The sequence below is a fragment of the Nerophis ophidion genome, linkage group LG26 (assembly GCF_033978795.1).
Source record: "Nerophis ophidion isolate RoL-2023_Sa linkage group LG26, RoL_Noph_v1.0, whole genome shotgun sequence".
Taxonomy (NCBI): domain Eukaryota; kingdom Metazoa; phylum Chordata; class Actinopteri; order Syngnathiformes; family Syngnathidae; genus Nerophis; species Nerophis ophidion.
The window spans coordinates 24,921,891-24,933,058 of record NC_084636.1 but is presented as its reverse complement, the minus strand read 5'-3'; the positions used below and the strand labels follow the sequence as shown (position 1 = coordinate 24,933,058).

Genomic DNA, 11,168 nt, shown 5'->3' with positions numbered 1-11,168 from the left:
GTGTGTGTAGCGCTCATATTTCCTTAAAACCCGTGACGTCTTGCATCATTACACGACAAGACGAAACTCCCGGGAAATTTAAAATTGTAATTTAGTAAACTTAAAAGGCCGTATTGGCATGTGTTGCAATGTTAATATTTCATCATTGATATATAAACTATCAGACTGCGTGGTGGGTAGTAGTGGGTTTCAGTAGGTCTTTAATGTATTTTGTTGTGAAGTGGTTAAAAAAAAGAGGCGAGTGAGGACGTGAACCTAAAATTAAAATGATGTCAGCGGGCACGTTGCAGCCCCCTCGGCCAGCCTCCACACAGGGAAAGTGAGCGTCAGGAAAAGGGCGGGACATACAGTAAAAAAGCCGTGTTTTGAACATCCAATTGGTCGAGGCACCTGTAAATCAACAAAACTCGTCTTCTCATTGGCTGAACCCTCTTGCATTTATCGTGCCATCTCGTCGAAGCTGCTGCTGTGTAATCGCAGGTAACTTTCTTGCCATAGCCTTCCGCCGCGCGACCTAGTGCGCGTAGTACGCTCGCGATTTTGGACGAGTCCCTCCATCGCCATTTTGGATACCCAGCTCCATTTTCACCCCGTCGCCAGCCTTTTATTCGGACAAGACGCCGACGACTGTAATCCACCGCGGTTAAACAACGCCAGTCCCTCAAAGGCGTTTGAAATCGGACACCGCTGGCGTTTGAGGCCCTCGGCTCACTCGTGTCCCCGCGGAGGGATACGTTGTTGCGTCTGACAATGTGGACGGAGGAGGCGAAGATGTCTACGAGAAGAATGAAATTATCTCCTCACTTGTAACAACAAAAAGCAGCGGAGGAAGACGCCGCGAGATTAGCGCGTAGGATAGATTCGTTCGCCCGCAGACGCGACACACTGGAGGAAACAGTGCTAGACGCGGGTAGTTGAAGGGAGCGAGCTTCCCGGGACAAAGAGAGTGGGGGGAAAAAGACGCTCCAATGCGTCTCCTCATGCGCTGAAATTCTCCTCAACTTTTATGTTTTTTACCCCCCCTTCGCCTTCTTTTCTTCATCGCAATTGGATAAGCACACATTCACCGAGGAGAGGTAAATACTTCAATATCCCACGGAGAGATTCGACGGCTTTGACGGACATTTTTCGAAAAGTTTTGTGGGGGGGAATGTGAGCTTTTAAAGCATTGTTAAGTTTTCTGCCTGCTTGGACTTCAGCTAGCCTCATATTTTGTTCCGCCGCGACACATTATTGCTATTTAAGCCACCAATTGATCAGCCCAACATCATTTTTGTGCTGTTCCACCGTGTGTCTTTTGCTACTTAGCATTTAGAGGAACGCAATGCGATGTTAGCGAGGCTGTTTAGCTGAACTTTGTGTTTTGGGGCCTACTAGTGTTCTCACCCCCATTTTACAGACTAACTTCTCCCAAGCACCCCCCTTTTTTTTTTTTTGCTTTTCTAACATTCCTTCCTCCTGCAAGACTTCTAGTTTTATTGCACATTTGGCAGGAAATTCCTCCCTGTACCTCCCACCCCCACCGTCTTACTAACTCCCCCACCATAATGCGAGTTGAACCCCAATATTGTAAAGTTTGCATGGGTCGCCATCTTTTTCCCTTCCTTTTTGCTTTTTAGTTTTGGTGAGTTTGTCCTGGGGGATAGGTTGATTGGCAACACTAAATTGGCCCTAGTGTGTGAATGTGAGTGTGAATGTTGTCTATCTGTGTTTGCCCTGCGATGAGGTGGCGACTTGTCCAGGGTGTACCCCGCCTTCCATCCAATTGTAGCTGAGATAGGCACCAGTGACCCCAAAAGGAATAAGCGGTAGTAAATGGATGGAGTTTGTCCTGCCCTAATGGTGATTGGTACATATTTTTCATTTCGAACATGCCATAAAGCAGTGGTTCTCAAATGGGGGTACGCGTACCCCTGGGGGTACTTGAAGGTATGCCAAGGGGTATGTAAGATTTTTTTTCAAATATTCTATAAATAGCAACAATTTAAAAATCCTTTATGAATATATTTATTGGATAATACTTCAACAAAATATGAATGTAAGTTCATAAACTGTGAAAAGAAATGCAACAATGCAATATTCAGTGTTGACAGATTTTTTGTGGACATGTTCCATAAAATAACTTAAATTTTGTTTATATCGCGCTTTTCTAGACACTCAAGGCGCTCACAGAGAAGTGGGACTCATCATTCATTCACAGCTGGTGGTGGTAAGCTACATATATTGATGTTAAAGATTTCTTTTTTTGTGAAGAAATGTATAGAATGAAGTTCATGAATCCAGATGGATCTCTATTACAATCCCCAAAGAGGGTTCTTTAAGTTGATGATTACTATTGCTTTTTTTATCCTGCACTACCAAGAGCTAATGCAACAAAATGTCGTTCTTTGTACTGTAAAGTTCAAATTTGAATGACAATAAAAAGAATGTCTAAGTCTTCTAGTGTAGAAATCTGAATTTATAATTGACTCACATGTTTATTTTTCAACAAGTTATTAGTTATTTTTATATTTTCTTTTTCCAAATAGTTCAAGAAAGACCACTACAAATGAGCAATATTTTGCAGTTATACAATTTAATAAATCACAAACTGATGACATAGTGCTGTATTTTACTTCTTTATCTCTTTTTTTCAACCAAAAATGCTTTGCTCTGATTAGGGGGTACTTCAATTAAAAAATGTTCACAGGGGGGTACAGCACTGAAAAAAGGTTGAGAACCACTGCTATAAAGTATATTATTATTCATTCTGTTAAAGTAAAGTACCAATGATAGTCACACACACACTAGGTGTGGCGAAATTATTCTCTGCATTTGACCCATCACCCTTGATCACCCCCTGGGAGGTGAGTGTAGCAGTGAGCAGCAGCGATGTCGCGTCCGGGAATAATTTTGGGTGATTTAACCCCCAATTCCAACCCTTAATGCTGAGTGCCAAGCAGGGAGGTAACGGGTCCAATTTTTATAGTCTTTGGTATGACTCAGCCGGGGTTTAAACTCACGACCTACCGAAGTCAGGGCGGACACTACCCCGGTGGTTCTCAACCTTTTTTCAGTGATGTACCCCCTGTGAATATTTTTATTATTATGGATACGGCAACAGCTGACTGATTTGCAGGTGTGTAATTTGTTGTGAGTTTATGGCGTGATGTGACAGGTCGTGACAGGTCGTGACAGTACACCTACTTTGAGACCTTGCATTTCTTTTCACAGTTTATGTACTTACATTCATATTTTGTTGTATTATTCAATAAATATATTTATAAAGGACTTTTGAATTGTTGCTTTATTTAGAATATTTTTTTAATATTTTTTGAATAATCTCACGTACCCCTTGGCATACCTACATGTACCCCCATTTGAGAACCACTGCTCTACCCACTAGGCCACTGAGTAGGTTGTTCAGTTCCAGTTTATTTGGAACATGCGTACAATACAATGTATCACACAATTCCAGTTTTCATTACAGCACGTCCGAAAATGAGTAGGAATAAGCAGTACTTATTTAATCCTACCCTTTCTCATACCATAGCAATATTATGCAATTTCCTTGTTCTCTGTAACACAGGGGTAGGGAACCTATGGCTCTAGAGCAGGGGTGTCAAACAAATTTTAGATGGGTGGCCACATGGAGAAAAATGTACTCCCAAGTGGGCCATACTGGTAAAATAACGGCAAGATAACTTAAAAATAAAGACAACTTCAGATTGTTTTCTTTGTTTAGAAATAGAACAAGCACATTCTGAAAATGTACAAATCATAATGTTGTTGGGTGTTTTTTACACTTACATGTTGCGGTTAATAGTATTCTATCTTTATTTCTTATCTATACTTTCTGAATAAATTACGTGGTAATGTTCATCAGTCAACTGGTGTTAATTATCGATCTGTCAAGATAAAAAAATATCAAAATTAAATTATCGGATGTTATTTATGTAGTTAGCTCATTTTCCTCGACTGGCGCACTAAAGCCATGTGGTTTATTTTTTTTACATATGTAGCAAACAATACAAAGAATTATTGTTGCGACATCTAGTAGACATTTAGAACAGCATTTTTTTTTCATTATAAATTCATTTCGCGGGCCAGGTAAAACCTGTATGCGGGCCTGATCCGGCCCGCGGGCCGTACGTTTGACATCCCTGCTCTAGAGCCAGGTGTGGCTCTTTTGATAACTGCATCTGGCTCTAAGATAAATCTTAGCTGACATTGCTTAACACGATAAGTAATTCATAATTCTGCTGGTAATCAGTGTTAAAAATAACGTTCAAATTATAAAACATTCTCATGCATTTTAATCCAACCATCCGTTTTCTATCACACCTATTCAAGAAGTCGCACTAATGGTAAGAAGTATTATATTTATTATTGGTCAGCTTTAGAATAACAATGTTATTAATAAGAATAAGAGACTTATTATACTCTAAAAATGTTGGTCTTACTTAAAAATGCACACACTGTATTCAGTGTTAGAATTGTATTGTATGTCTCTCGGAAATACATTTTGAAATATCTGGCTTTCATGGCTCTCTCAGCCAAAACAAGTTAATGACCCCTGCTGTAAGAGAACAGTTTAACAAATAACATACCATTGTAATTAACTATATACAAAGGGAAAAAAAGAGTTGAAGATGTTCAGCATAATTCTTGAACTTTGTGAACACTTGTCGTTTGAACTGTCTCTTAAACTGAATCATATTGGTGCTTTGTTTGATTTCTTTGCTTAATCCGTTCCTTTGCATACGCTATTCAACATGTCTGAAAAGGAGCAGGAAGAAGCAAAAGTTTCTTAATTGGGGCCCCCCCCCCCCCCCAATTGGGTTACTTGTCATCTTAAATGCTTGTGGTCAATTATGTTAAAATACCTCTCATGCCAGATTCGCTTTATTTACATATCTGTCACCAGTGTTTACATCGGGGATGTCAAACTCATTTTAGATCCAGGGCCACATGGAGAAAAATATACTCCCAAGTGGGCCGGACTGGTAAAATCACAGCACGATAACTTAAAAATAAAGACAACTTTAGATTGTTTTCTTAGTTTAAAAATAGGAGAAGCACATTCTGAGAATGTACAGTTTTTTGTTTTTTACACAAGCATGTTGTGTTTAATAGTATTCTGTCTTTTTTTGTTGTAATTTATACTTTCTGAATAAATTATGTGATAATGTTCATCAGTCAACTCATTTGTGTTAATTTTCTATCTATTAAGATAAAAAAAAAAAGTTAGATCGGGGGCAACATGGAGAAATATCTACTCCTAAGTGGGCCGGACTGGTAAAATAATGGCACGATAACATTAAATTAAAGACAACTTCAGATTATTTTCTTTGTTTAAAAATAGAAGAAGCACATTCTGAGAATGTACGTTGTGTTTTTTGTTGTTGTTTTTTACACTTATATGTTGCGTTTAATAGTATCCAATTTATTTGCCGTTATTTATACTTCCAAAGACATGCACCTGGGGATAGGTTGATTGGCAAGACTAAATTGGCCCTAGTGTGTGAATGTGAGTGTGAATGTTGTCTGTCTATCTGTGTTGGCCCTGCGATGAGGTGGCGACTTGTCCAGGGTGTACCATGCCTTCCGCCCGATTGTAGCTGAGATAGGCGCCAGCGCCCCCCGCAACCCCGAAAGGGAATAAGCGGTAGAAAATGGATGGATGGATATACTTTCTGAATAAATTATGTGATAATGTTCATCAGTCAACTCAATTATGTTAACTTTCTATTAAGATAAAACGATATCAAAATCAAATTGCAGGATGTTTATGTGGTTTGCTCATTTTCGTCTACTGGTGCACTAACATCATGTGGTGTATTTATTTTTTTACATATGTAGCATCATCTACAAAGAATTGCTATTGCGACATCTAGTGGACACATTTAGAGCAGCAGTTTCTTTCATTCAAAAGTTTCGGCTCATTTTTATACTTAGCAAACTCATCCCGCGGGCTGGATAAAATCTGTTCGGGGCGTACGTTTTGACATCCCTGGTTTAAATGATGGCTGATTGTTTTTCTTGTGTTCATAGACATGTGACCAGTTTCAACTTTATAACCGCTAATTATTACTGTTTAATAACCATCAAGTTGTGTTGACTGCTTCTTTGTGACCTGGCTTCTTTGCCTGATGTGTGTGGGGGTGACAAAGACCCCACTCCACCCCTAATCTTCTTGCTTCAAATATTGATCCACTAGGAGGCCCAAGATGCCATTTTGTTAAAGCCCCCTTCCTCCTCCTCGTCTTTCAATGTGCTCAGTGTCTGAGAAGGCTCTTTTGCACTGTTGTCTTATCCAAAACTTTAGTACAGACGATGACATGGATGTGCCCCCAAACCTGTTTATACTTGGATTCAATGTGTGTGTGGTCATTTTCTTCCCCCGTTCATATCAAGGTTAAATTAGGTCCGCCTGGCCTGAGTTCCAATTGTGATAGTCACATGATATAATTTAGTGTTTGAATTTTTTTTTGTATTCCCCAGCATCCCCCTCCCCCTGCACTTTACAAACCAAATCATCTTTTTTGTTGTTTTCATACCATCACTTCATGCTAGCACATTACAAAAGGGGCTGTAAAAGCACACCACCTGTTGGTGTCCAAGTGCCTCTATATCACCCCTCTTTCCCACCCCTTTCTGTGAGACTCACAGAGCCCCTGGCCTCCCGAGTCGGAATGCAAAAAAAAAAATCCAGCAATCGACAGGCTCGGCCATGTCGTTTGACAAGCTTCTTTTTCCCGTTGACATATGGTAATTTGGTAATGGCGTGTTTGCATACAGCCATTAGCTCTGCCTTTCGCCCTTATTTCCTTGGGCTAACAGTGGTCCCAATTATGTCTGTAATTGAAAATGATTAAGTTGCCTTTCGTGTGTTTTTTGATGGACGTACAGCTGTGCTGTTTGCCAGAGAGTAGTGTAAAAAAAAACCAAAAAGCAGGGGCAGTTCGTGATTTTTTTTCTACAAAAGGCAGTGTCTTCGTCAGCAACGTATGTTGGGGAAATAAAAAAATTGCATTAGTTAGAATAAGACAACAAACCTTGTATTTCAACTAGGGCTGGGCGATATGGCCTTTTTTCAATATCTCAATTTTTTTTTAGGCCATATCGCAATACACTATATATCTCGATATTTTGCCTTGGCCTTGAATTAACACTTGATACATATAATCACACCAGTATGATGATTTTATGTGTCTACATTAAACACTCTTGTTCATAATGCACATATGCTCATTTTAAACGTTCATGTTGAGAGGGAAATCACAACTAAGTCAATTGACCAAAAGTGTATTTATTAAACAGATATAAAGCAGTGGCACAAACATTCATGTCATTTCCAAAACAGAAAGTGCAAGATTGTCAGATACATTTTAAAGCAAGCTATATTGTGCACAATGTCACTAAAATGACATATCAAAACAACACTAAATTAAAGTGCACTTTTTGTACAGAACGCCACTACAATAGTTTAAAACAAATAAAGTGCGATTTTATGGGTATGTGGCACCGAAACGAGATGTTGACTTGCAGAGTTTGCACTCTTCATTCTCTAGCAGGTGACTTTTCAATTGATGCTACATATTAGCAGTAATGCTACTTTTTTTTTAGGACCACACTTGACAAATTACGGTTGTCTGTTCGACACATTCCTACTTGAAGCCAAACCACCGCCAGACGATGGAGACCCTGCTGTTTTTCTTGGGAATTAATTATTCCTTCATTTGTTACCAGATTCGCACCTTCTTTCTCTTGTATTACCACTCGCACGGCTCCGCTAGCATCAGAGTTAACGTTACCCATTCTGCTACCTCTCTGCTCCGCGAGGTCGTATACGTATGTGACGTATGACGTGACAGTATGTGACGTAATTAAGAAGGTGCGCTTGCTGTCTGTGAGACGGAGAGACAATAGATTGTTAAAAGCCTGTAGTGTAATGCCCGCAGCTAAAAGCAACTGCGTGAGAACGTATACTCGAATATCACGATGTAGTCATTTTCTATATCACACAGAGACAAACCCGCGATTTATCGCCCAGCCCTAATTTTAACATATATTCCCAATCGAAATGTTGCTATAATACAACCGATAACTGCAGAGGTAAGGTTTTAAGTAACATGTTGTATAGCTCTCAAAGGTGCACTAAGAAATAAGAGGATGCAAGATGCGATTTGTTGTGTACATTCTGCTGTTTTATTTTGGTTGTTTGTTTAGCTGTGTTGTACTGAGTGCACAGGACACGTGAGCAAAATGTGCATAATGGACCAAGCCAACTGTGTGCTGCATTACTTAACTGCCAGGGACACACTTTGACAAATTATGGTTGTTTTAGCTATATCGTGCTGAGCTGCCAGGACAGGAGACTTATGTATCGCTTTTGTTGCTCGGCTACGTTAATCACATTTTAGGTTCTGTGGTTGTTGTATTTCTCCTCTTTGCCATCACTGGCACGCCTTCTGTGCTGGTGTCACAAAAAAGTCAATGGAAAAAGTTTCAGATATGTCCAAGTCAATACCATAACTGCTCATTGAGCAAAAGTCTCAATAACCTTGTTGATGACATGTTAGGTATTTTCCAAAAGAATTGGGGTTGTTTTTCAAATTGTAGGACTTTGGGCATTCAACTTTTGCACTGCTATTGTTTTGACAAAAAGCAGCATAAGTAAATTTAAATACTGCTAAAAAACAGACTTTAAATTGCATTTAAGCACCTGGAATTTCCATTAGGAGTGCCCTGTGTTGGCAATAATGGGGGTTGTTTGTCTTACAAGATAAACAGCTTTGGTATCATATTGGTGTGTAATAAGTTACAGGTTAGTAATAGTTGATCTGGTGTAAGGAAAGAGTATTGCATTTTACTTATGCATTGACATTCTCAATGTGTTTTCTTTTGTTATGCTAAGCTTTTTCCACACTTGTGCTTGTGAGTGCCATCATTATCACTATTACTACTTTTATTAAAGTCCTGTATGTGCAAATCTCTCTCGTAGGGTTTGTTAGAGACGGAAGGTTATGAACGAGCAGCAGCAAAGAATGGCTGCAGTGGGAACTGACAAGGAACTCAGCGACCTCCTGGATTTCAGCGCGGTAAGAGAGCGGGAGTGCAGTTTTTCCTATAAGGGGGTGGCATTTGGGAAGAGAGGGGTGACACAGAAGGGAGATGGAGGTCTCAGTAATGGAATTAGTTTTTTTTTTTCTTTGATTAAATTGCTTTATTTTCATCAAGAGTGTATGGTGATTCTACCATGTTGCTAGCATAACATATTACCATAGTTGTTGCAAGAGTTTTTGGGATACCAAAAAGTCAGCCTTTGTTCTAACTTTTTTGAGGGAACAATTTTATTTTGTTTGTAGATGAGTGTCTTAAAGAAGCTTTGCGATGTGTTCCTGATACATAATCTACTAAGTGGACTACCTTTTTGATTTTGGAGTTTTGTTTCAATGGGAGTCTTAATTTAGCTTTGCTCGTTTTCCCCCTTCCCCTCTCCAGATAATGTAATTGCAGGCAGGCTCAGTGACAAGTTACAAGTACATAAAGGCCACAGCAAGTACTTCCAAACTGTTGCCCTTAATATTGCAGTTGGTCAGTATTAATCCATGCTATGTTACGACAGCTCGCCACTACCTTTTTGTCATTGCTGCTGCTCAGGAAAGGCCTATTGTGTGTCCATATTAATGTTGGTGCTCCCCTCCTTCGTCTCACAGTCCATTTCTGAGAAAAAAGTAGTGCTGCCCCAAAAGGGAGGGTCTCATTAAACAGTGGTATTTGCGATCAAAATGCCCAGATTGATCGACTGCCAATTTGTAACAGCAGATGTTCCTGTCTACTAAAAATACGACATTGATAATTAGGTGAGAAACCGTCAGAGGGTTGTACAAACACGCTTTTTTTTTCCCTGTTTGCCAATTTTTAGAGCCATCACAAATGTTGGACGTAGAGATGTAACAGTAAACGATGTAATGAATTAAAAAAATGTATTTACCAAAAAAACCGTCATTTATTAATGCATTTTAGGCAACATGCTTACTTCATAGAAACGGAGTCACAGCGGCACCGGCGCATGCGCACTAACAGCGTTTGGCTTGAAACATGGCGGAAAGCAACAACACAGACTTTTCTTTGCAGAGTTCCTCTTGGACTTAACGGAGCCAAGCGCTTTGTTTAACTTCCTTTCTCCTCTATTCATTTTTGTGGTGTCTCGGCGTGCGTTCAAGAGCCCACCGCTGCTGTTAGATGACTACAGGTGTCGACAATATTGGAGACAGACGCATTTCTCCCACGCTAAAATAATACCATGGAGGAGGTGTTGCTTTCATTTTCTTAGCACAGCGTCCTGCTGTGAATGGGAGTTAATGACGCGAGGAAACATGCAGCATGCGATGTTTGGGAACGTTGCCGCAGCTTGTTTGTAAAATCTTTAGTTGGTTTACTGGGATGATCACTCGCCCTTTATTTAGCTGCTAACTTTATCAGTTTTCCGATAACATATACTACCTAAAACGTTTTGTCATCTCTTAGAATTAAACACAGGCTGGTAAGATTGCGTATTTTATGTAAGAGGTATTATCGGTGTTTATTTTTGTTGGCTAAACTGTTGCACTGAAACACATGGTTATGTTGAAGCAGAAAGCTTGTTTATTAGACTTGATCTTCATTAAACTGCCTTGTGTTTTATATTGACATGAAAGTATACACCATGGGTTTACATGTTGTGGATTTGATAATTTCATAAAGTTACTTTAAAATCATTCATGTGACATAGCGGTTTAATGTTTTATTGTGTATAGTATTTCCTATATGACCTATTTCGGCTCAATCTCTTAATGGATCTGTCCAGATACAGCATGTATATGTACATACATTTAGTACATGTACATAACTTTAAAAAATACCTGTCTGTTAAAATATATACATTGACATAAAGGCATTATGTAATTTGAAAAGGCTGAGACGTTGATACTATTAATGAACATAAAGACAAATATTGGCCTTTAAATATATGGATAATGTTTATTTATAGCCCTATGTGCGGCTCGTCACAAATCATCAGCGCAGTTCTTGTTGTACATGATGTCTGCTGTAATATTTGCACAGATTACAAATAACACATTTTAACTGGCTATGCTGATGATGTTCAATAGCAGACCGAATCAAGAAATTATCCTAGATTG

The 11,168-nt window shown here is 39.3% G+C and overlaps 1 protein-coding gene across 6 annotated transcripts in view; it reads left to right on the top strand.

Annotated features, from left to right (window-relative positions):
- The first annotated feature begins 473 nt into the window (after nt 1-473).
- Nucleotides 474-11,168, top strand: part of LOC133543869 (transcription factor E2-alpha-like) — a 71,675-nt gene continuing 60,980 nt past the window's right edge. For 2 of the 6 annotated variants that reach the window (XM_061888733.1, XM_061888732.1), the window contains exons 1-2: nt 475-1,076; nt 2,154-2,209. In XM_061888733.1, the coding sequence (XP_061744717.1) occupies nt 1,007-1,076; nt 2,154-2,209 (126 nt within the window). In that variant the 5' untranslated portion in view covers nt 475-1,006. Of the gene's footprint in view, nt 1,077-2,153; nt 2,210-8,986; nt 9,084-11,168 lie in introns of all 6 variants that reach the window. The other 4 variants (XM_061888735.1, XM_061888736.1, XM_061888734.1 and 1 more) reach the window with 4 other exon arrangements.